At 42.3% G+C, this 27,230-nt stretch overlaps 1 protein-coding gene across 1 annotated transcript; it reads left to right on the top strand.

Annotated features, from left to right (window-relative positions):
- Window positions 1-5,644: 5,644 nt before the first annotated feature.
- Window positions 5,645-10,775, top strand: LOC125543761 (Ubiquitin-conjugating enzyme family protein). The gene is made up of 11 exons (XM_048707233.2): window positions 5,645-5,868; window positions 6,006-6,071; window positions 6,172-6,239; window positions 6,423-6,456; window positions 6,566-6,635; window positions 6,777-6,834; window positions 9,000-9,128; window positions 9,703-9,794; window positions 9,963-10,047; window positions 10,193-10,265; window positions 10,346-10,775. Exons 1-11 carry the CDS (start codon window positions 5,850-5,852, stop codon window positions 10,405-10,407), a joined length of 756 nt encoding a protein of 251 aa, XP_048563190.2. The 5' UTR covers window positions 5,645-5,849; the 3' UTR covers window positions 10,408-10,775.
- Window positions 10,776-27,230: the final 16,455 nt, after the last annotated feature.

Genomic DNA, 27,230 nt, shown 5'->3' with positions numbered 1-27,230 from the left:
TCTCTTGCCATGTTTAACAACATTTAATATTATTGGGTACATAAACAAGAGCGAACTAAATAAATGTTGTGAAGTTTCGCCAATATGCAACTCGTTGCATATTGGGCACCACTTAACTTGTAGTATTGCTTGTTGCACTTTGCCATGCCATGCTATTTAAACCGGACATGCATCATACTTGTTTGCGCATCATGCCATGTTTATGTGATGGTTGTTTACTGTCTGTGCTTCCTTCTTTCCGAGCTGCTTCTCTCGTTAGCTTCGGTTTTGTTCCAGAGTTATGAGGATTCGTTCGACTAAATTGGGTCGTCTACTTCTTGGACTCGTTCTTCTTCCTTGCGGGATCTCAGGCAAGACGACCATACCCTCGAAATCACTTCTATCTTTGCTTGCTAGTTGTTCGTTCTATCGCTATGCCGCGCTACCTACCACTTGTTATATCATGCCTCCCATATTGCCATGTCAAGCCTCTAACCCACCTTCCTAGCATACCATTGTTTGGTTATGTTACCGCTTTTGCTCAGCCCCTCTTATAGCGTTGCTAGTTGCAGGTGAAGTTCAACTTTGTTCCATGTTGGAACATGGATATGTTGGGATATCACAATATCTCTTATTTAATTAATTCATCTATATACTTGGTAAAGAGTGGAAGGCTCAGCCTTATGCCTGGTGTTTTGTTCCACTCTTGCCACCTCAGTTTCCCTCATACCGATGTTATGTTCCTTGATTTTGCGTTCTTTACGCGGTTGGGTGTTATGGCAACCCCTTGACAGTTCGCCTTGAATAAAACTCCTCCAGCAAGGCCCAACATTGGTTTTACATTTGCCTAACAACCTATTACCCTTCCCTTTGGTTGGCCAACCTGAGGGTCATCTTTATTTTAACCCCCCCGGCCAGTGCTTCTCTAAGTGTTGGTCTGAATCGAGCTGCCTGCGGGGCCACCTCGGGGAAACTTGAGGGTTGGTTTTACTCGTAGCTATTCTCATCCGGTGTGCCCTGAGAACGAGATACGTGCGACTCCTATCAGGATTGTAAGCACATCAGGCGGCTTTGCTGGTCTTGTTTTACCATTTTCTAAATGTCTTGTAACCGGGATTCCGAGACTGATCGGGTCTTTCCGGGAGAAGGAATATCCTTCATTGACCGTGAGAGCTTGTGATGGGCTAAGTTGGGACACCCCTGCAGGGTATAAACTTTTGAGAGCCGTGCCCGCAGTTATGTGGCAGATGAGAATTTGTTAATATCCAGTTGTAGAGAACTTGACACTTGACTTAATTAAAATACATCAACCGCGTGTGTAACCGTGATGGTCTCTTATTGGCGGAGTCCGGAAAGTGAACACGGTCTTGTGTTATGCTTGAACGTAAGTAGTTTCAGGATCACTTCTTGATCACTTCTAACTTCTCGACCGTTGCGTTGCTTCTCTTCTCGCTCTTATTTGCGTATGTTAGCCACCATATTTGCTTAGTGCTTGCTGCAGCTCCACCTCATTACCCTATCCTACCCATAACATTAAATAGTCTTGATCTCGCGGGTGTGAGATTGCTGAGTCCTCGTGACTCACGGATACTTCCAAACAGTTGCAGGTGCCGATGATACCAGTGTAGGTGACGCAACCGAACTCAAGTGGGAGCTCGATGAAGATCTTGGTCGTTGTTATGTGTCTTTTCCGGTTGATCAGTAGTGGTGCCTAGTTGGGACGATCAGGGATCTAACACTTGGGGTTATCTTCTTTTATTTTGGTTTCGTAGTCGGACCTTGATTGTACTCTGGATGATGTATGTTTACTTGTTATTTGTGTGAAGTGGCTATTGTAAGCCAACTCTTTATCCCTTTCTTATTTAGTACATGGGATTGTGTGAAGATTATCCCTCTTGCGACAAAACTACCATGTGGCTATGCCTCTAAATCGTGCCCCGGCACATGGGAGATATAGCCGCATTGTGGGTGTTACAAGTTGGTAATCAGAGCCATCCCCGACTTAGGAGCCCCCTGCTTGATCGAATCGCTGACGTTGTTGAGTCTAGAACAAAATGTTTTGAGTCTTAGGATTATATATATCGGAGAGTAGGATTCTTTTTACTCCTCAGTCCCTTCGTCGCTCTGGTGAGGCCTCCCGACGTAGAAGTTTTGACTCTCATCTCCTCAAATTTCACGAAAAAATTAGGATCACGCGGGTATCTTGGAATCGTTCCGATAGTATTGTGACGAGAACATTGTTCTTGGTGCCTTCTGACATTTAGGGGTTGTGGCAGTGTCCCGGGGAGTTGAGCTCCGAGGTGTTGTCGTCACAATTTTATCGTTGCAGTTCTGAAATACCTGAGTTCGCCGACACCGAAAATCTCTTTTTATGCAGTTGTTGGTGACATAACCTCGACGCTACCCAGTACTGGGGCGGGAGTTCAAGAGTATTGCCATAACTCGTATAACAGATGCTTTTCGAAGGTTGAGGTACACGATTTCCGAAGGTTTCTTGGTTATGTGTTGACGGATGGATACAACTGGATGTAGGGATTGTTAGTTTGGGTGAGATATTATGCTTCCCCTATATCCCCAACACCTGATTGCATAATCAGAAAGTTTCGGGAGTTTATAAGTGGGAATTTGTTCTGATTAATTAATCACCATGTAAGCAACCAATTGTGATTTCATTTTCTGACTCTGTTCCTAGGCAATAACAAATTTTATTTACCAATTTATGCGCACTATATATTCTTCTGCCATGTTATGAATAAATAATACCTTTCCACCTTTTAAGTAGGATATGTTGGATGCATAGTGAATGATCTGTATGTTACTAAGCGTATCAAATTTCACTGGAAGTACTTGAAGCATGTCATAAACTTTGTTGATAATCTGATAGAGATAGCACAACGTATGAACGCTGGATTTTGGATGAGATTAATTATACCTATGGTGCACACATTGAACAAGACCAAATGTGTGCACAAAACGCTGGTAAAAAGTTTTATTTTAATGTTGATGCTCATAAACTATATATATTTTCAATGATATGTTACAATTGGTTTTTATTCTACATTTCAACAGAAATTGCCCGCTGTAGCAGTTCCTGGATCGATTTCCCGGCGTGGTCGAATCACACTTGTGCCTGCTAATAACGCCAAAGTGATTGCAAGGTACTGCATTCCCCACAGAAATTGAACCATTCAAATTAACAAGTTCTCGCTTGTCGTCGCAATGCATCCATATTAAAAAAATTAGAGACGCTGTTCTACTCATGCTCTACCAAGGCACGGGAGGGCTCTTCCTTTTCATTGACGAGATGTCGAATCGCCGTGATCAAGCTGCTTCCAGCGGATAGTTGTGGTTGTTGGCCCTCAGCCTCTTAAAATGTGATAGCTGTTACTATATATGTTAAGTATGTAGATATGGACTATATGATTGTTGGCTCTTAGCCTCTTAAAATGTGATAGTTGTTACTATGTTACGTATGTAGATATGGACTATGGTTGTCAAAATCGTGTTACAAAAATTCTCCTTTTGTCGAATAGTGTAACCACTATATATATGTTACTCAAATGTTGTTACCTAAGTTCTTAAATTTTCATGGAAAGTATTAGTATCATACACATTTCATTGAGTTTAAGCGTGTGCCCCATGTCCAGAAGGCATTTGCATATTAACTGTCCATATTGCAAATTCACTCATATGTTAACATAAGGAAACATATGTGTAACTTACTGATCATCGCACACGAGTACTCCTATGCTATACTCCTAGCCACCGCAAGCAACTAGTTTGCATTTTTCAAAGTTTTTTGTACACACAGAATCGCACACGAACTAACTGTATTAACCGTCTGTGTTGTAATTTCTCATCGCGAACAGTTCATCCGAGTCGGCTGTTTGCCATGTATCACACACATCTTGTTTACACGACTCGTTTGTGTTCTTTTGGCTCATCGCAAATAGTTCATCCATGTGAACTGTATATCGCATATCACACACATCTTATTAAGTTGAACCGTTTCTGTTGTGTTCCCTAATCGAAAACAGTTTGTCTGAGTGAACCGTATGCCGTTTATCGCACACACATTGATATGGCTACTCGTTTCTATTGTCCTGCCTCATCGCAAACAGTTCGAATAGATTAACCGTGTGCCCTACATCGCATACGCGACTAAAATCTGAACCATGTTTGATGGCTCCGCCATCGTAAACGTTTTGCACCTTTTTGACAGTTTTTTTACAGCACCATTTATGATTAATGCATCACACACAGTTTCGTCAAAGGGTCTCTGATCGTAGTGTCGCGTTAGTAGCATCCTACAGTAGTGCGGGTTGGGCATTCATGACCTTGAGGTGAAGAATAGGGCCCTCCTCGGTAAATGGTTGTTTAAGTTATTGACGAAAGATGGTGTATGGCAAACCCTACTAAGGAGAAAATATGTGGGCTCAAAGGTGGTTCTCAAGTATAGTGGAAGTCTGGGGACTCCTATTTTTGGGCGGGACTAATGGCAACGAAGAAATATTTCTTCCACTATGGTTCCTTCTCGATTAAGGATGGCTCGGAAATTATATTCTGGGAGGATAAGTAGCTAGGTAATGCAACACTCCGGGAACAATATCCAACTCTATACAACTGTGCATCATAAGGATGATACTAGGTTTTGGAATCATTTCGGTCAAATGTGACGTTCAGAAGAGATTTAATTGGACCTAGACTCCAATCATGGAACATACTACTCCAGCGATTAGCCACGGTATAGTTGTCACAAGGATCCGATGTATTTTGTTGGAACCTACATGGGAATGGGAAATCCTTAGTGGATTCTATGTATAGAGCTTTGATCCACTCTGACGTGTCAGTTGATCATAACAAGAAGATTGAAAGATGAAGATACCTCTTAAGAATAAAATCTTTGCATGGTATCTTCACCGCGGAGTTATTCTTACAAAAGACAACCTTATTAAGAGGAATTAGCATGAAAGTACACAATGTGTCTTTTGTCCTCATTATGAGACAATAAAACATTTATTCTTCCAATATAAATTGACTCATTCTATATGGCCAGTCATCCAAATAGCTTAGGGCTTGTATCTTCTTTAAAGTGTTGCTAATATATTTGACAACTAGCTACATGGGATTGATCACAAATTTAAAATTCTTCCCACCGCGGGAGCGCTTGTCGTGATTTGGTCGTTTTGGCTATGTAGGAATGATAAAGTTTTTAACGATAAAAATACTTCTCTTATGCATGTTATCTACATATGTACTGGGATTTTTCGTTTATGATCCTTTCTACAATGAATGAAAAATCGAGACCTATTTACGGAAGTGTATACACGATTGGAGGCTACGGCGAGGATACTTTTACCCACGTGGGTGGTAGCATGATCTTAGAATTTGGCCACCTTCAGTTTAGGCATTATACAGATCATTCATTTTTCCTTGTATATCGCCTTCTGCTTTTATTTTGGCTTGGTGTAAGGACTTTGTTGGCTGTGTGCATCTTAATTGTACAGAGGTCGGGTGTAATGCTTAAACCTTTAATAAAGCGCCCTTTCTCGGAAGAAAAAAAGAAACAACCCTAGCGTGAGGATTTTTTTTCTCTAGCCTTCGGAATTTTTATGAGAAAATCCTTGCGTGGAACGCCTCTCAATCTCAACCTCATGGGCTTAAAGGTCCATTATCTGGTCGAGCCCATCCACAGCGGAACGAGCCCCTGCCAAGCCCGTCTCTCTCCCCTTGGCACACACTTCTCCACCGGCGACGCCCGCAGCCGCACCCCTCGCCTTTCCGCCGCCGCCCCGCCGCCTCCAATTTCTCTCCGGTAGGAGAACACTGGATCCCCCACGAGTAAAGCACCAGAGTAAGAAGCAATAGAGATGCCACCCGTCATGGCAGGTAGGACGAACACAAACCCTGCTTCCTCCTCACGCCGACTTGGCTGTGCCCTTCCTCTTCCCCTCCCGCTTCCGCTGTGGTACTCACTGCACTTGTGCGTGCGCCTGCGCTTCCGTGTATGGCAATTGGCATGGAAGACTACGAGCAGGAACAGGAGATGGAGTTGGAGGCCCTGCAGGCCATCCTCATGGACGACATCAAGGGTTCTTCTTTTCCTAATTTACTTGCTTCTTTGATTTCTGTAGCTCGGCCTTGCTATTCCTCGCCAAACCTAACCACCATGGTTTACGGGATTTGATGCAGAGATCGACCCCAGCGAAAGCGGGATCGACACCAACTCCCGCTGCTTCGAGATCCTGCTATCCCCTCAGGTACTTGCAGGGAATGCTTCCGTTGTGTACACCATTTGTAGCACGCGATTGAGTTCTCCCTAGGCAACAACGATGAACATCGTGTGCTTAACCTACTTGAAATTGCGGCGCTAGTTATGTTTACAAATTTATTTCGATTGGTTTGATGCAATTAGTGATTTCTCCCTGCTTTATATTGACTAGGATGATGATTTCGACGAGGCAGCTCATGTACCAGGTAAATTGATTTTGTACACAATTCTATTGTTTTTAGGAAAACAAATAAGCTTGCATACATTCCGGAATGCTGGGCTCATGTCATTGTGTTATCTGGGACTTATTTGCAGTTCAAATGGCTCTGGTTTTTGCACACACTGAGAAGTACCCAGATGAGCCTCCACTTGTGAATATCAAAAGGTTGTGTTATTTTACTTAGAACTTGATGATCCAGCATGGCTTGAAGCAAGCATTTTGTCTATGGATACTCTTGCTTTTGGTGCAAGCCGTGTGCTTATTGTTTTCTAAAGCTTATATTTGAATTGCAAACAACATCTGCAGTGTACGGGGTATTAAACCAGACGACCTCACATCCTTGAAAGAAAAGCTTGACCAAGAGGTATGTAAGACTTGGTTTTGGCTCCAATCCCGTGTTCAGTTCACATAGCTAAAATCGTCGAAGTGTGCAACTGAAGCTGAACTTATTTCAAGTTAAATAATTGGAACGAACCAAATAACCATGGACAGTTATTTTATTATTATTATTCACGGGGTGGGGGTATCTGTTTTTTTTTCTTTTGAAAAGCTAGCAGGAGCTCTGCCATTCAATTAAGAGTGCCAATTAAATACAGGAGCTGAGATTTTAATGGAAAACACCTGGAGTAACCATGAGTCCATGACACCTTGTGTGGACTATTCCCCACCAATGTTTTTATGGCGTAATGCGTTTTATGGCGACCGACCCCCTTCATAACATTATAACGCTTATGGCGTATGGCGTGGCGACATCATAGACACAACCTTATGGCGAATGATAACAAATTAAATCACAACTTCATAGACATAACCTAACTATATAATATGTATGACAACAAACTAAAGCACCAAATGAGCTGTACATGACTACATCTACATGCATACCTCGTGGTTGCCCAAGTAGTACATGCAGTCAGGCAGTACATGTACATCACAGGTACATAGAAACATACCTCTACACTCAAAACTGAACACTACATATAGCAACAGCGCAACAAGCAGTCGACAGTACATGTACATCACATATTCAGAAATTAGAACAGAGAGGACAGATACAGAAGAAACAGAGCACTGGCATGGGGAGGAAGAGCAAGGAGAAGAAGAGGGGGAGGGGGGAGCCGGGGAGATACACTGATGGTCACCTGATGAACGTAGGAGAGGAGCAGTGGTGCTGGATTGGAGCAGAGGCGCTGCCCTACAGCTGGATCTGGAGGGGAAAGGGGCTGGCAGAAGGAGGGGAAAGGGGGTGGTGGGAGGAGGGAAGAGGGAAGAGGGGGTGGCGGGTGGAGGGAAAATGGCTCGCAGGGCTGGAGGGGAGGTGGTGCGGAGGCGGAGTTTGCTGTCGTTGGCCGTTCGCCGGAGAGGACGAGGTCGAGACTCGAGGTATGCAACGATTTCAACCTGCCATGTCCGCTCTCGCTCTCGCTCTGCCTCTGGAGTCTGGAAAGCTTTTTCCTTCCCGCCGCTGGCTGATTGTTCAAGCGCGCGCGCCAATTTCTCCCGCCGCTGGCTGCTGTTCCCGCACGCACGAGCTCACCTAGTCCATGGCGTCCAATTTCTGGTTTGGCGACCAAAAACACATCATATGAATGACCTACGGATGCCACACGTGTATGGCGGACACCAACGGCCAAACATATCGCAAGCCTGGACGCTTCAGGCTACGACCGCGCCACACTGTTATATCGTCGATATAGCGACGATATAAGGACGCGATAAGAACACTGTTCCCCACATCATAACCACTGTGGTTGGCAAACTTGCACCAACGTTGCTTACTCTTGTCTAGCTAACCACAAGAACAACACCCATAGGGTGCTTAGCGACCCACAATAACCCGAGCTGACAACAGCACCCACAGCCCATAGAGACTCCAAACAACAAAACAGCCAAGGAAACCCCCACCGCAGAAAACTGGTTCGTTCTCCCTCTTGAGCCACAATGCATGTCATTTTATAAAAATGCTAGTCAAATAATTTTATGTTTGTGAGTATAGAGAAAAATACCAACATCTAGAACACCACATTGGTATTACTAGATGTATCATTAAATATAATTTCTGAATTACTTACTTACTTACGAAGCCTTTTATCCCAAACAAGTTGGGGTAGGCTAGATATGAAACCCTTTCACGAGGACTTCCCAGGAGGTCACCCATCCTAGTACTACTCTCGCCCAAATGGGTTTCATACCCAAAAGACTGGCTAGTTTTTACGTTGGCTCGCCAAGCCTATCACAACCCTTAAATATAATTTCTGAATATTATACTTAATTAATGAGAAAGCATGTATTCATAGAAGTTCAATCACCAAAGTTTCATTTTGAAGACCTTGTCAATATTCACAACAACCCATGTTTTGACCCAGATGTAGTATTCTAGGATTCGCCAAAAGGTCATTGAAATTCAATATAGTGTGCTCAAATACCAACACAACTCATTAGAAGTGTATTATTGGTTGTGAGGTATATACATCCCCCTCATTCACCTGATATGTCTTCTCATTTATGTGCAACCTTCCAATCATTTAGGCAACTGAGAATCTTGGTATGGCTATGATTTATACTCTTCTCGACTCGGCTAAAGAATGGTTAACTGAAAAATATGGTCAAAATGCTGGAGATGAGGAACCTGACGAAACTGAAGAACCAGCAGAGGAGGTATTCTTAGCTTTAGTTTCTTCTAATTTTGTATGTTCTTTGCAATGTACTCCCTCCGTTCCGAATTACTTGTCTTGGATTTGTCTAGATACGGATGTATCTAGACTCATTTTAGTGCTAGATACCTCCGTATCTAGACAAATCTAAGACAAGTAATTTGGAACGGAGGGAGTATCTGTATAACCTGGGTTCAGCCATTGCTGTCAAACTGGCATGTGCAAGCGTTGCATATATCACCATACAGAATAAGTGGACAGATGATGAAATAAAGCTGTGTATTTATATAGTGGTGCACCCCCCCCCCCCCCCCCCACACACACACACACACACACACACCAACTAACAGTACATATATTAAGAAACTCACTGCCACTGGCAGCAATTGGCTGCATGTTTTGAAGTGTTTCTTCTGCTTGTCCCACTGAGCCACTTACATGGTTACTCCAGCAAATGTGACTATTACATGTGTTATACTATTGAATTATCGACTGTAGAAACTTACTGTTCCATTCACCGTAGCATATACAATTTCAATGCATATACTTAATGCATGAAAGATTTACGTGCGTATTAGGTCATTATACCCCATGGTGAAGCTGTTACTGTAGAGAGCTTTATGGCCTGGAGGGAACGTTTTGAAGCTGAATTGGCGCTGCAGCGTGCTAAGTAAGCATCCAGTTATTTATTCTATTTTTGTTATATAGTATAACTGACTTTGCCCTTGATTATGTCATGGAAAATGAATCTTCCTCACACGTGACATGTTTTTCATAGCATTTGTTGCTTAATTGAAGTGCCCAAATGGATAGTCTTCTGAGTTTCCATTATGTGCAGGCTAATGCCAGAGTCAGCTCTTACTGCCCCAAAGGAAAAGAAACTCTCTGGAAGACAGTATTTTGAAAGTGGAAGGCATATAACGGTAGAGTTCATCATCCTATATAAGATGTTTTCCCTTGACTCTGTGCAGCATACTTGCGGACATGCCTAACTACTGCCACCTGTTTCTATTTCTGTATTTATCGATGTTTTTTGTAACTCTCTCATTACATAAGTTGTCTTTTCAGAAAGGAGCAGGTACAGTTGCTGAAGAAGATGAGGAAGAGGAGGAGGATATCGAATTCGATGACGATTTTGAAGGTAAATATGCTACTAGCACTTTTTGTGGATATTAGATAGTGACATGTACCTTAAAACGTGCCGTCCTAATGTGGGTGCAGATGATGAGGAGGACATGCTCGAGCATTTTTTAGCAGAACAGACGGGGAAATCGTCAGCTTAGGCTTGGACACTGTAAAAGGGAACATCATGCTGCGCAAAATCTATTTTAGGGGAAGCCCGATGTGTTGACATATATCATAGAGCTCACTATCTTTGTGTGTTTTCCCCATCATTCAGTTGCCTCGTGGCGACTGACGACGTAGCTGCATAAATATCTAAAAGCCGAGGTAGCAGTGGGTCTCTCTCACTGATCAAATTTGAGGCGTTGAGCATGGAACTGCATCTGTGTAATGTACTTCGTCGTGTAATTTATCGTGTTTTTCGTCCGGTGAACATGTATGCTTTGCAGAGAATGTTATAACTTCCGTTCTGTACGTGAATATTGTCAACGTGATACTTCAATCCAAGTTTACACCGGTAATTCTTTCAGATACATGCTTGAGATAAATAGTTTCTTGACGTGAACGCTATTGGTGTTATGCATTACACGATATGACTTGAGTCGGGGTTTGATGCAAATCAGCTTATCCTTACATTATGTCTTCATTCTACACTAGATTATGTAACAACACCATATACGTTCCGCTTACTATGAGGAATTGTTCGTATATGATACAAACTAGCAAAAGGCCTGTCCGTTGCAATGGGAGAAAAAAAATCTTCAATGACCATGATTGCATTTTGCTGCATCATTGAGATACACTATCACTCTCAATTTCATGAAATCATGAACAATGTTTTAAACTCATGAACACATTTGAAATCATGAATATTTTTTAAATTCATGAAAACTTTTACAAATTTTCAAACATTTTCTAAAATCAATAACATTTTTGAATTCATGAACATTTTATACATTTGCAAACATTTTTAAAAACTTATGAACATTTTTTAAACAATTTTCTTGAATCGGCGAACATTTCTAGAATGGATGAACATTGCTATGAAAAATGGTGGAATAATTTTTAAAATTCACGAACATTTTTTTGATTTAACGGACATTTTTTAAAATGCATGATCATTTTTGAATCAACGAACAATTTATGAATGAATAAACTATTTTGTAAGTCACGACCAGTTTTCGAATTTTTAGGATATTTTTTCATTCATGAACATTTTTTGAATTGGCGAAATTTTGTTCAAGTTCATTAACATTTTTTAATACACAAACTTTTGGAAAAATCCTGAACCTTTTTTCAAAATTTTGAATTTTTTTTTATAAAATCACGAACATTTTTTATAAAATCACAAACATTTTTAATCCACAAACATCTCATTTTAAAATTCTTTTTTTTTATTTTCAGAACTTTTTTGGAGTCCGAAATTATTTAAAGTAGAAAAAACAGAAGAAAAAAACAGGCCGCCCGGACATGGCCGACCTAAACGGACGCTCTGCATCCTCTCCCAGCATACAGAGTGCAGTATAGGAGGTCCCTACTGCATGAGCCGACCCAGGCAGGGGTTTCCCGTGTGTGAAATGTTTTTTATCACTTGCAGGTGGCATCGGTGGGCAATATTTTGCAACTTTGAGGGTAATTTCCATGACGTACCGCAAGAAGCAATAACCCTTTTATTATTAGGTATAGATTAAGAATTATCCATGAGCAAATAAATCTCGCCTCTTCTCCAAAAAAATTTAGGGTTCCCCTTCCTTCCGCCGGTGCCGCCACCAGTCTGCCTCTCTCCAGTGATGGCGACGTGGTGGAACCCGGCCCTTGCCAGCGGGAGGGTTTCGTTTTTAGACATTTCTTTGAATTTTGTTAGGGTTTGTGTTTTGCTCAGCAAGGTGAGACGATGGCGGCTCCTTGAAGATGGAATAAGTTTCTCCCTGCCTAGCCCCTGTCCCGGTGGTGCGTCTAGCATCATCGGTGGATGTGTGGAGGTGTCTTCGACGAATATGTCTTTGATGGATTTGTTCGGATCGGGTTGTAGTTCGTCTACATATGTGTATGTCTTCAGGTTGGATCCTTCTGATCTATGCTACTCTTTATCATTAACGGTTGTTGTTCTGGTGCGCTGGTCTTACGAGCCTTAGCATGACAACTTCCCGACTATCTACTACAACAATTTTTTCCCGACTCCACCGAGGTAGGGACGATGACAGTGGCGCGCTTTCGGCCCACTTCAGGGTATGTAGTCATCGCTAGGTGATCTACGGATCTAGATGCAGTTTTTAATATTTCTGTTGTTCGTATTGCCATGATTGAAGATGAATAGAACGAAAGTTTCTCCGGAAAAAACCCGATACAGATTTCATGCCATATAAGGAAACAACAACACAACCTTTATAGCAAACCTCGAAACCAATTCATGACTTTGACATGTGGATAGTTACCTTCATCCATCCATGTCCACGACTTGATAGAGGCGAGGGTGTCCCGATCTTTCGATGAGATGATAACTATCGATTTGGTGAAGACGACTTTGACGATCCGACTACAAACGTGCACGACGTTGCGCCTTAGCAATCGCTAAACCAATCTCCCGAGGTTACTGACGATGCTGGAAGCATGATCAACCTGACCACGAAGGTCTATTCCTGCACGCAATCGAAGAACAAGCAAGAATATGATAATGCAATCTGAATATTGCGAATATAGATGAAGTATTGATAAAGGTGGGGATCCGAAAGCGGTCTTGGTCTGGTCGTTGGACACAAACGAAGTACACGAAGTTGCAATGGCTAACTTTTAATTAAACAAATCCCAAGGAAAAAGCTACTAGATGGATCTACTTATATAGGAGCAAGGGGTGGTGGCCAAGGAGGTGGAAGGACGTCCCAAGGAATCCTAAAACTAACCCTAGGTCGTACAAGGCTCATGGGCCCAAGTGGAGGTGGTGCAACACCTTTGGACTTGTTGTTTGACTCAGATTCTGCTGCAGCATCAGATTGTTTCGTCGATATCTCAATGCTCCGGACTAATTTGAAGGTGATTCCAAATGGGTTGGAAAGAGCACGAAATCTACTTTCCATGAAAAAAAGAATCACCCAATTCGGAGTCCGTATGAAAAAGTTGTTGACGTTTTGAGTCAGGTATGTCTGTGCAGTCCGAATCTGAATCCAGAATGTGAGAGGCTTGGACTCTATCTTCTCTTGGCCCAAAAGTGACGTGAGAGGACTTTTTGAACAGAACCTAAAGTTCTCCTTTTCCCTTATCTTCATATGTGGATTGTACAAATGTCCCATACACCTGCAATTAGACAAAACACAAGAGTCTGAAGTATTTTTGTTCTGGATAACATAAATAGATTATTGAATAGTTTGCACTAGAAATCACCTAACAAATATGCATGTATGCAATATTTTTGGTCGTATCCAAGGTAGTCATGTCCTCATCATTCAGGGTGGACACGGTCCGGGTCGGTCCGGACCCTGACCGAGCCGTCGTTTGGACAGGCCGGCGGCGGACCGGACCGGACCGGACCGAGCAACTCCTCGGTCCTCTTTTCCTGGACCGGACCGGCAGTGGTAAAGCTCGTGCCGGACCGAGTGGACCGCTCGTGGCAGACGGCGACGGCGAGCGGCAGCGCACGGCGACGGGAGTCTATAGGGTATGGGAAGGAGAGGAAGGAGAGGGGAAGCAGCCGCGGGCCTCATCGCCACGCTCGACATGGCCTTCTCTGAGCTCGTTGAGAAGAAGCGCAGGGACGCCTCGAGTAGCAGCGGCGGCGTCACCGTCAGTGCATTCAGGCTGGTGCCCTAGTTCTTCCTTCCTACCATGTGTAGCTGGAGTTTTTTCATCTGGGAGGCCCCTGAGCGGATGAATCCCATGGAAGCTATGTTACTCACGAGGTAGTGTTATGTAATTAATGGTGTTGCCTCGTTGCTTCCTGTTTTTTTGACACGTTAATTCTGATTTCTGTCACGTTAACTCTGTTGAGCCGAAAGGAGTCTGCACTGCAGGGTTGTTGCATGTGCCATGTTGATCCTCTTTACAATTTGCATGTTGCAAATAAACAGGGCCTATCACGGCTATGCCCACGTACAAAAATTTGGTCTGCCTCTGATCGATCTTCAGTTAGATGGCAGATCGTGGGGAGGTGTAGCGTAACGACGGGTCATGATCTCCGAGATGTGTGGATCGGACAGAATAAAAAGGAAAGAAAACAAAAGAACGCTGATTACGCATATCGCAGAATCGTGTGCTGGGTTGTTTTTGAGTTGCGTTGTTTCGGTTAACCGAGTTGGACCGAGCTAAAACCGAACCGGACCGACACTTTTTACGGGCCGATATTTCGTAACCGGACCGACCATATTCTTGAGCGGGCCAAGACCGTACGGTCCGGTCCATAGCGGGCCGCGAGCCGGGCCGAAAGCCCGCTCGCCACGTCTAGGCTGACTCATCATCCTCCCCTTCTTGAAAACAAAGCCGTCCTCGGTGTTGCTTAATCTGAAATGTGGCTAACAAAAGAGACAAGGTGTACATGTTGTATATATATATATGTCATCCATTTTTACTTCCTTTGATTTTTGCACATATGACACATGTATACATGAGTAACTTTCATAGTTCATAAAATCTAAAGCCAAAAAATTATCACAAGAAGTAGAAGGCATGAAAATATTGCAACTCAGTTTGCACATATAAGTGAAGCTCTTATTCATTTCAAAAGATTGACAATGTTCATCATTAAACCATCCCAACATTGATGAATAAACCTTACTTGCATCAAATTTACATGCTACAACATGCTTAAATAAGCAAACATGCAATAAGTCATTGGACATAGAATCATCACCAAGATTAGAGGTCATATCAAAATGATTAAACATTGATTCTTTTGCATCAACGGTTAATTCAATGGGTGCACTCAAAATTGTTGGTATTTTAGTTATTTGATCACATGACGCATTCATGACAGTAACAAGATTCTCTAAAATAGGTGGTGTGCTCAAATCAACAAGTAACTCAACACATGATGCATTCAAGTTAACTAGGCATGCATCATTCTCATGTGAAGTTATATCATCAATACCTATATTGTTACCTTGTCGCAAAGACGTAGCTGATGTAGGTACGGACGTTGACAATGTACCATACTCTTGAGATGATGTCGCGCTCACAATACGAGGTGGGGCTGCTCTATTAGGTGCAACGGTGGAGGAACCAACCGGCGGTGGTGAGCATGAACTGGAATAGTAGTTGTTGTAGTCACCCAATGCATCCTCCTGTATCTGTCTCTCAAAGGTACAAGCACGAACATACATACCAGTAATTCAACGAGGAATATACTGAAATCTTGCCTGAATATCATGGTTCAAACCACCAAAAAATCTATTCATTGTATCATCCTCAGATTCTTCTATGTCACAATGATGCATATAAGATTTGAACTCTTGGTAGTAAGCATGAACATTGTTGTTGCCTTGTTTAAATTGTTCAAATTTGCGGAGCAATTCACGACGATAGTAAGGAGGGAAAAAGTGTTGTCTCATTACATATTTCAAATCTTTCCAAGTTGTGGGTTGGTTATCAATGTTTTTCTTACAATGCACACTCCACCAAACAAAAGCAAAACCAATAAATGCTCTAGTGGCAGCTCGCACTCGCTCAAGTTCAGAAAAGTCATGGTGACTAAAAACTTGTTCTACTTCAAGCTCCCAAGCAAGATAAATAGCAGGATTAAATCTACCCTCAAATGGCGGTAAAAAGATAACCTGACCATGTGCTTGTATGTGTTGTCCCAACTCTCGTGATGGTGAAGATGTGTCTGTCGTCCAAGAACTTCTATCTCTGGAACCTGTCATGATTAGTAGAAACAAGAAACAAAATTCGAGAATAATGTTCCTATGAACTACTAGGATGTGGTTGTAAAGTGCTCACAGTAAGGCAAATATCAATATCTTACAAGTTCTTACCATGCGACAGGTGGTGACAGGCAACCAGCGGTGTCAAATAACTCCGAAGATTGTGTAAAGCGATTGCCAGGGGAACGTATGTATACACGGTGTAGAAATATGTGGAGCTGGGTTGGCTATATATGGTAGCAAAATATTAGCAATAATCAATTCAGAGATGCAATGTTGAATAAATGTTCAACGACGGTACTATGCTAGTCCTGGGCTAGACCGAATTAGAGACGCGAGCCTAGAACACTAATGAGGTCACGTCATAGCACAACTAGCATCAATGAAGGATACTAAGTAGCTCTGGACAGCAAGATATAAGTGAAGATCACAACGGCAGTAAAGATAATGATGTGAAACAACAGCCAAGCAGGATATATCAACAACTTTGTCTCCAACTTTCCTATGAAAAAGTTTGTGCCTTTTTTGCTATTTTTTTTAAAAAAATGGTATTGACACAAGCTTTCAAACACAAAAAAATCACTCAATTCCGAGTTGATATGAGGAGTCAAAAAATTCTAAAATCGGTCTGAAAAGGTGGAATAAGTTGTGTTCGTGAACTTCGGAGGGCAAAAAGACCTATTTAGAAGCCGATTTTGAGCTGCCAAATATTGAACTAGCTTATTCAACTATTTAGATGAGGCTCGTCGCTAACTTTTATTTGAGTACTCGCGGAGCCTAAACGGACTTCGTATGAGGAAGTTATGCCTGTTTTACTGAACAGTGCACAAAACAGATTCCAATCCGAATTCAACTACGAGATTGAGTCTAGATATATCCAAATTTTGTTTTTTTCTTCTCTATTTTTTTCCTCACACTTTTTTTCTTTCTTTCCTTTTTTTCTCTGACTTTTTTTAACTTTTTTCTCTCTTTTTTTCTCTGACTTTTTTTTAACTTTTTTCTCTCTTTTTTTCTCAGCCTTTTTTTTCTCTCTCCCTCTTTCCAAGACAAATTAGATAAGATGCAGATTGGATCTAGCGAAGATGTCAACGACCTCAACTATGATTGTGAAAATGAACAATGGGTAGCACGTGGTGGAAATTGATGGATGGGTGGTGGACAGCGGATGGGATAACGATGCAGTGGTGGCGTGACTAATGTGAACAGAACTCGAAACTCTAAACGAACTAGACACTAAGACCAGCAACTCGTCACGACGATGCAACCGATAATTCAATTATGCAAGCAATGAAAAGAAAATTGCAAAGGCTCAGACTGGCTTGGATAAAGGATGAATAGATCTAACTTTTTTTAGGCATTTCTTGGACAATAGGTAAGAAAATAAATCTAATCTAGGAAAAACTGGAAATTCTCACCGAGCAACCTGAAAACTGATACCACTTGATAGAGGCGAGGGTGTCCCGATCTTTCGATGAGATGATAACTATCAATTTGGTGGAGACGACTTTGAGGATCCGACTACAAACGTGCACGACGTTGTGCCTTAGCAATCGCTACACCAATCTCCTGAGGTTACTGACGATGCTGGAAGCACGATCAGCCTGACCACGAAGGTCTATTCCTGCACGTAATCGAAGAACAAGCAAGAATATGATAATGTAATCTGAATATTGCGAAAATAGATGAAGTATTGATAAAGGTCGGGATCCAAAAGCGGTCTTGGTCTGGTCGTTGGACACAAACGAAGTACACGAAGTTGCAATGGCTAACTTTTAACTAAACAAATCCCAAGGAAAAAGCCACTAGATGGATCTACTTGTAACGCGCCGAGACCTACGCGCCAGGTGTCTTCCAGTTATTCGCTGTTGTTGCCTTGTCTTTTGCTTGCGTGTCGCATCTTGCCATGTTATCATCCGCATTGCATCAGCATGTTTTCAAAACTTGCATCCGTCCCGGTCTCCCCGTTCTCTCCGTTGTCCGTTCTGAGCCCAACTACACTTGCACGCGCCCGCGGCACGTCCGAAATAGTATTTTATAAGTGGCCGGAAAAATGTTCTCGGAATTGGTTGAAAGTTGGCATGCGGTGTTGTTATGTTGTCGGTAGGTCGCCTGCCAAGTTTCATCGCTTTCGGAGTCCGTTTGACGCCCCAACGGATAACTATAGCGACAATATAGTCGGTCAAATCGTCGGACGTTTTCGGTCTCCGAAAACTGTTGCCGGGTTTTCCCTCTCTTTCCTCTCTAGACCGTCTACACAGTCCACTACCTACCGCCAGGTCCAACCTAACCTCTCTCGTCAGCCCGCGGCCCTCCTCGCGCGCGCGTCCGAAAGTTGTCCCGAACCCGACTCGGACTGTCGCTACCGTTGTGTCCGGATCATCCCCGAACATCTACAAAACGTCTCCGTTTTCTTAATTGGGCTCCCTAACCTATTTATCCGGGACCGTACGATATAGATCGGAGGGACCAAATGCCCCTATCCAAAAATCCACTTGTTATATATATATATATCAGATCAAACCCTAAAACCTAGGAGTTTGTCACATCGCCGCTGCCACCTGACCAAATCCCCCCTCGGGATCTCCCCTGCCCGATCCACTGAACCAACCAACCGCCCTCCTCGTTTTCCCCCGATCCAATCCAATCCATCCCCTCCCGATCCAAAAAATCCAACCCACCAACTAGCGCAACCCCTCCTCCTCGCTCGATCCCTCGTGCCCGAGGAACCAGCATGCCCCGAGCCACCTCGCCGGAGTAGTAGCAGCAACCCGCGACCGCGCTGCCTCCACCTCGTCCTCAACCCCGCGGCCACCGGATCCCCCTGCGTGCCTCCACCTCGAACCACCTCACCACCCTGTTCCCGAGCGCCTCGGTCTTCCCCTCGAGCCGGAGCTCGCCGCCGTCGGTGACAGCAGCAGCACCGGAGGCTCCCGCGCCTCCGCTTATTCTCCCCGAGGATCAGCAGAGCTCACCCGCCTCCTCCACATCGTCGTCGCCCCTCCTTCCTTCCCTTATTCTTCTCCCTCTGATCTAACCTCTCTCTCTTTTCCCCGTGTTCCCCTGCAGGAGCACGAGCTCCCTCCTCGTCCCCGTGCCCGCAGCAGCAGAGCAGGATCCGGCCCCGACGCCCCTCCCCGTCCTCCTTGTTCGGTACCTCGTCGGACTGGCAGGTCTTCGCCGTCGACCGCGCCCAACGTCGCCATCCTCCTGAATTCGTCACCGCCGCCAAGTGCCTCGCCGGAGAACGATGCCCCGCTCCTGGAACCGCTCGTCTCCAGCGCTGCTGCCGCTCTGAACCTCTCGTCCCGCTAATGTTTCTGTCCTTTAGAGTTCAGAGACGAGAGCAGCAGCACCTTGCCCCACGCCCCATGTTGACCGCATCGCCAACGCCTTGGCCACTTCCCCGCATAGCCCAGCAAAGCGAATGGCGCGCCAGGCCTCTCCTTCAATTGGGCCAGGCCCACTGGGTGAGGCCACACCCAGTGCCCCAACTTTTTTTCTTCTTCTTTATCATATTGGGCCTGCCAGTTTCGGCCCATAGTATGCTTTTCCTGCGCTGCGTTTTTAGCATTTATCCTCAGTGTTGCAGTTTTACAGTTTAGTCCCTCTAGTTCATGCATTTAATAACTCACAAACCGTGCATCAGATTTAAACAAACTTTATATGAAAGTTGCTTAGAATTTTGTGTAGATTAATAATTTCCAACTTCCATCCATGTTTAAAATGTTTAAACTACTGTTTGCATGTATTTGCTTAATTGCCATGTTAAAATGCTTTAATTCATAACTAATTAACCGTAGCTCGGATTTAAATAATCTTTATATGTAAATGGGGTATAAAAATGCCAAGTTTAATATGGTGGCATTACTTTGCATGCTTAACAACTCTAAAATATGGTCTAGGACAGAACAGTACCAAATCTAATATATGCTCATGAGGATTTCTCCAGACTTGTTGTTTGTTGTTCCGGCCTCATTTAAACTTGCCTAGATAGGTAGTTTTCATTTGCTTCACCTCTTGCCATGTTAATCAACATTTAATATTGTTGGGTACATAAACAAGATCGAACTAAATAACTTGAATGTGGTGTTCCGTCAATATGAAACTCGTTGCATATTGAGCTCCACTTAACTTGTAGTGTTGCTTGTGCACTTTGCCATGCCATGCTTCATTAAACCGGACATGCATCATACTTGGTTGTGCATCATGCCATGTTTATGTGATGGTTGTTTTACTATATTGTTTGCTTCTTTCCGGTGTTGCTTCTTCAGGTTAGTTCTGATAACGTCGCGTTTGTGAGGATCCGTTCGACTACGTCCATTTGTCTTCTTCATGGACTCATTCTTCTTCCTTGTGGAATCTCAGGCAAGATGACCATACCCTTGAAATCACTATATCTTTGTTTGCTAGTTGCTCACTCTATTGCTATGCTGCGATACCTGCCACTTGCTATATCATACCTCCCATATTGCCATGTAAAGCCTCTAACCCACCTTTTCCTAGAAAACCGTTGTTTGGCTATGTTACCGCTTTTGCTTAGCCCCTCTTATAGCGTTGCTAGTTGCAGGTGAAGTTGAAGTTTGTTCCTTGCTGGAACATGGATATGTTTGGGATATCACAATATATCTTGTTTACTTTAATGCATCTATATACTTGGTAAAGGGTGGAAGGCTCGGCCTTATGCCTGGTGTTTTGTTCCACTCTTGCCGCCCTAGTTTCCGTCATACCGGTGTTATGTTCCATGATTTTGTGTTCCTTACGCGGTTGGGGGAATGGGACCCCTTAACAGTTCGCTTTGAATAAAACTCCTCCAGCAAGGCCCAACCTTGGTTTTACCATTTGCCACCTAAGCCTTTTTCCCTCGGGTTTCTGAAGCCCGAGGGTCATCTTTATTTTAAACCCCCGGGCCAGTGCTCCTCTGAGTGTTGGTCCAACCTGTCAGCAGCCGGTGGCCACCAGGGTCAACTCTGGGTTGGCCTACCGGAATCTTGGACAATCCAGTGTGCCCTGAGAACGGGATATGTGCAGCTCCTATCGGGATTTGTCGGCCATCGTATTCGAGGAGTCAAGGATTTGCTGGGAATTCCGGATCGTAGAAAGGGAAGATCTAAATATGGTGCAGAAAGACCTAAATCGAAATGAATGGAAGATGCCTCTGGAACTTTTTGGTTCTTTTTTGGGGGCGATATGGAAGCAGCTAGCTCCATTCGGGTGGCTTTGCTGGTCTTGTTTTACCATTGTCGAAATGTCTTGTACCCGGGATTCCGAGTCTGATCGGGTCTTCCTAGGAGAAGGAATATCCTTCATTGACCGTGAGAGCTTGTGATGGGCTAAGTTGGGACACCCCTGCAGGGTTTGAACTTTTGAAAGTCGTGCCCGCGGTTATGGGCAGATGGGAATTTTTTAATGTACGGTTGTAGAGAACTTGACACTTAATTTAATTAAAATGCATCAACCGCGTGTGTAGCCGTGATGGTCACTTTCCGGTGGAGTCCGGGAAGTGAACACGGTTTTGGAGTTATGTTTGTGCGTACATAGTTTCAGGATCACTTCTTGATCGCTTCTAGTTCACGACCGTTGCATTGTGATATGTCTCCAACGTATCTATAATTTTTGATTGCTCCATGCTATATTATCTACTGTTTTGGACTATACTGGGCTTTATTTTCCACTTTTATATTATTTTTGAGACTAACCTATTAACCAGAGGCCCAGCCCAGAATTGCTGTTTTTTTGCCTATTTCAGTGTTTCGGAGAAACAGAATATCAAACGGAGTCCAAACGGAATAAAATCTTCATGAACGTGATTTTCTCACCGAACGTGATCCAGGAGACTTGGACCCTACTGCAAGGGATCAAAGAGGAGGTCACGAGGGTGGGGGGCGCGCCCCCTGTCTTGTGGGCCCCTCGGTGCTCCATCGATGTACTCCTTCCTCCTATATATACCTACGTACCCCCAAACGATCAGAACAGGAGCCAAAAACCTAATTCCACCACTGCAACTTTCTGCATCCACGAGATCCCATCTTGGGGCCTGTTCCGGAGCTCCGCCGAAAGAGGGCCGTCATCACGGAGGGCTTCTACATCATCCTAGCCCCTCCGATGAAGTGTGAGTAGTTTACCTCAGACCTTCGGGTCCATAGTTAGTAGCTAGATGGCTTCTTCTCTCTCTTTGAATCTCAATACAAAGTTCTCCCCCTCTCTTGTGGAGATCTATTTGATGTAATCTTGTTTTTGCGGTGTGTTTGTTGAGATCGATGAATTGTGGGTTTATGATCAAGTCTATCTATGAATAATATTTGAATCTTCTCTGAATTCTTTTATGCATGATTGGTTATCTTTGCAAGTCTCTTCGAATTATCCGTTTGGTTTGGCCAACTAGATTGGTAGTTCTTGCCATGGGAAAAGTGCTTAGCTTTGGGTTCGATCTTGCGGTGTCCTTTCCCAGTGACAGAAGGGGCAGCAAGGCACGTATTGCATCGTTGCCATCGAGGATAACAAGATGGGGTTTATTTCATATTGCATGAATTTATCTCTCTACATCATGTCATCTTGCTTAAGGCGTTACTCTGTTTTTAACTTAATACTCTAGATGCATGCTGGATAGCGGTCGATGAGTGGAGTAATAGTAGTAGATGCAGAATCGTTTCGGTCTACTTGTCACGGATGTGATGCCTATATACATGATCATGCCTAGATATTCTCATAATTATGCTCAATTCTGTCAATTGCTCAACAGTAATTTGTTCACCCACCGTAGAATACTTATGCTCTTGAGAGAAGCCACTAGTGAAACCTATGGCCCCCGGGTTTATTCTCATCATATCAATCTCCATCACTTTAATCTTGCTTTGCTTTTTTACTTTGCTTTTACTTTTTACTTTGCATCTTTATATCAAAAATACCAAAAATATTATATCTATCAGATCTCACTCTCGTAAGTGAGCGTGAAGGGATTGACAACCCCTAATCGCGTTGGTTGCGAGTAGCTATCGTTTTGTGCAGGTACGAGGGACTTGAGCGTGGCCTCCTACTGGATTGATACCTTGGTTCTCAAAAACTGAGGGAAATACTTACGCTACTCTGCTGCATCATCCCTTCCTCTTCGGGGAAAACCAACGCAAGCTCAAGACGTAGCAAGAAGGATTTCTGGCACCGTTGCCGGGGAGTCTGTGCAAAAAGTCAACATACCAAGTACCCATCACAATCCCTATCTCTCGCATTACATTATTTGCCATTTGCCTCTCGTTTTCCTCTCCCCCACTTCACCCTTGCCGTTTTATTCGCCCTCTCTTTCTCTATCCTCCCTCTCTGTTTGCCTCTTTTGCCCGTTTTCTCTTGTTTGCTCGTGTGTTAGATTGCTTGTTTGTCGCGATGGCTCAAGATAATACTAAATTGTGTGACTTCACCAATACCAATAATAATGATTTCCTTGGCACTCCGATTGCTCCTCTTACCGATGCTGAATCTTGTGAAATTAATACTGCTTTGTTGAATCTTGTTATGAAAGATCAATTCGCCGGCCTTCCTAGTGAAGATGCCGCTACTCATCTGAATAACTTCGTTGATTTATGTGATATGCAAAAGAAAAAAGATGTCGATAATGATGTTGTTAAATTGAAGCTATTTCCTTTTTCGCTTAGAATCGTGCTAAAGCTTGGTTTTCGTCTTTGCCTAAAAATAGTATTGATTCATGGAACAAGTGCAAAGATGCTTTTATCTCTAAGTATTTTCCTCATGCTAAGATCATCTCTCTTAGAAACGATATTATGAACTTTAAACAACTTGATCATGAACATGTTGCACAAGCTTGGGAGAGAATGAAATTAATGATACGTAATTGCCCTACTCATGGTTTGAATTTATGGATGATTATACAGAATTTTTATGCCGGATTGAATTTTGCTTCTAGAAATCTTTTAGATTCGGCCGCGGGAGGCACTTTTATGGAAATCACTTTAGGAGATGCTACTAAACTCCTAGATAATATTATGGTTAATTATTCTCAATGGCACACTGAAAGATCATCTAATAAAAAAGTGCATGCGATAGAAGAAATTAATGTGTTGAGTGGAAAGATGGATGAACTTATGAAATTATTTGCTACTAAGAGTGCTTCTTCTGATCCTAATGATATGCCTTTGTCCACTTTGATTGACAATAACAATGAATCTATGGATGTGAATTTTGTTGGTAGGAATAATTTTGGTAACAATGCTTATAGAGGGAATTTTAATCCTAGGCCATATCCTAGTAATCCTTCTAATAATTATGGGAATTACCACAACAACTCTTATGGAAATTATAATAAGATGCCCTCTGATTTTGAATCTAATATTAAAGAATTTATTTCTTCACAAAATAATTTTAATGCTATGATTGAAGAAAACTTGCTTAAGATTGATGATTTGGCTAGGAACGTTGATAGAATTGCTCTTGATGTTGATGCTTTGAAACTTAGATCTATTCCACCTAAGCATGATATTAATGAGTCTCTTGAAGCCATGAGAATTTCAATTGATGAGTGTAAAGAAAGAACCGCTAGGATGCGTGCTTCCAAAGATGCCTTTATTAAAGTGTGTTCTTCCAATTCCTATGAAAATCAAGATGAAGATCTAAAAGTTATTGATGTGTCTCCTATTAAATCTTTGTTTTGCAATACGAATCTTGATGAAAATGAATATGATCTTCCTTTACCTAGAAGGCGTTCTAAAAATTCGGAGTATTTAGATCTTAATGATGAAATTGATGAAAGTGGGATTGAAAGAAATAAAAACCTAGATGATGCTAAACCCACTATATTGGATTTCAAGGAATTTAATTATGAAAGTTGCTCTTTAATTGATTGTATTTCCTTGTTGCAATCCGTGCTAAATTCTCCACATGCTTATAGTCGAAATAAAGCCTTCACCGAACATATTGTTGATGCCTTGATGCAATCTTATGAAGAAAAACTTGAGTTGAAAGTTTCTATCCCTAGAAAACTCTATGATGAGTGGGAACCAACTATTAAAATTAAAATTTAAAATCATGAGTTTTATGCTTTCTGTGATTTGGGTGCTAGTGTCTCTACTATTCCCAAGACTTTGTGTGATTTACTAGATTTCCGCGATTTTGATGATTGCTCTCTAAACTTGCATCTTGCGGATTTCACTATTAAGAAACCTATGGGAAGAATTAATGATGTTCTTATTGTTGCAAATAGGAATTATGTGCCCGTAGATTTCATTGTTCTTGATATAGATTGCAATCCTTCTTGCCCTATTATTTTTGGTAGACCTTTCCTTAGAATGGTTGGTGCGATTATTGATATGAAGTAAGGAAATATTAGATTTCAATTTCCATTAAAAAAGGGCATGGAACACTTTCCGATAAAGAAAATAAAATTACCATATGAAACTATCATGAGAGCCACTTATGGATTGCCTACCAAAGATGGCAATACCTAGATCTATTCTTGCTTGTTATGCCTAGCTAGGGGCGTTAAACGATAGCGCTTGTTGGGAGGCAACCCAATTTTATTTTTATTCCTTACTTTTTGCTCCTATTTAGTAATAAATAAATTATCTAGCCTCTGTTATGGTTGTGTTTTTTGTGTTTAATTAGTGTTTGTGCCAAGTAGAACCGTTGGGAAGACTTGGGGAAAGTCTTGTTGAACTTGCTGTAAAAAAACAGAAACTTTACCGCTCACGAGAACTGCTGTCATTTTTATTTTAAGAGTGATATTTAGTTAATTCTTTTTTCATATGATTAATAGATAAATTCCTCACGTCCAGAAATTTATTTTAGAATTTTTGGGGTTCCATATCTTGCGCTAGCTACAGATTACTACAGACTGTTCTGTTTTTGACAGATTCTGTTTTTCGTATGTTGTTTGCTTATTTTGATGAATCTATGGTTAGTAAAATAGTTTATAATCCATAGAGAAGTTGGAATACAGTAGGTTTAACACCAATATATATAAATAATGATTTCATTACAGTACCTTGAAGTGGTCTTTTGTTTTCTTTCGCTAACGGAGCTCACGAGTTTTCTTCTTTAAGTTTTGTGTTGTGAAGTTTTCAAGTTTTGGGTGAATTCTTGTGATAGATTATGGAACAAGGAGTGGCAAGAGCCTAATATTGGGGATGCCCATGGCACCCCAAAGATAATCCAAAGACACCAAAAAGTCAAAGCTTGGGGATGCCCCGGAAGGCATCCCCTCTTTGTCCACTTCCATCGGTAATTTACTTGGAGCTATATTTTTATTCACCAACATGATATGTGTTTTGCTTGGAGCGTCTTGTATTATTTGTATCTTTGTTTGTTAGTATGCCACAATCATCCTTGCTGTACACACCTTTTGGGAGAGCCATATATGAATTAAAATTTGATAGAATACTCTATGTGCTTCACTTATATCTTTTGAGCTAAGTAGTTTTGCTCTATGTGCTTCACTTATATCTTTTGAGCATTATAATTTTGCTCTATGTACTTCACTTAGGTCTTTTAGAGCACGATGGTGGATTTGTTTTAAAGAAACTATTGATCTCTCATGCTTCACTTAAATTATTTTGAGAGTCTCTTAATAGCATGGTAATTTGCTTAATAATAATATGCTTGGTATTCAAGATTTGTGAAACTTTCTTTTGAGTGTGTTGAATACTAAGAAAAGATTGAAGCATGATAATTGTTTTGAGATATGGAGGTGATAATATTAAAGTCATGCTAGTTGAGTAGTTGTGAATTTAAAGAATACTTGTGTTAAAGCTTGTGATTCCCGTAGCATGCACGTATGGTGAACCGTTATGTGATGAAGTCGGAGCATGATTTATTTATTGATTGTATTCCTTATGAGTGGCGGCCGGGGACGAGCGATGGTCTTTTCCTACCAATCTATCCCCCTAGGAGCATGCGCGTAGTACTTTGCTTTGATAACTTCTAGATTTTTGCAATAAGTATATGAGTTCTTTATGACTAATGTTGAGTCCATGGATCATACGCACTCTCACCCTTCCACCCTTGCTAGCCTCTCTAATACCGCGCAACTTTCGCCGGTATCATACACCTACCATATACCTTCCTCAAAACAGCCACCATACCTACCTATTATGGTATTTCCATAGCCATTCCGAGATATATTGCCATGCAACTTT

This window comes from Triticum urartu, chromosome 3A (assembly GCF_056163025.1).
Source record: "Triticum urartu cultivar PI428250 chromosome 3A, HENAU_Tu73, whole genome shotgun sequence".
NCBI lineage: Eukaryota > Viridiplantae > Streptophyta > Magnoliopsida > Poales > Poaceae > Triticum > Triticum urartu.
The sequence above is the reverse complement of the archived record's forward strand: the minus strand, read 5'-3'. Positions and strand labels throughout refer to the sequence as shown.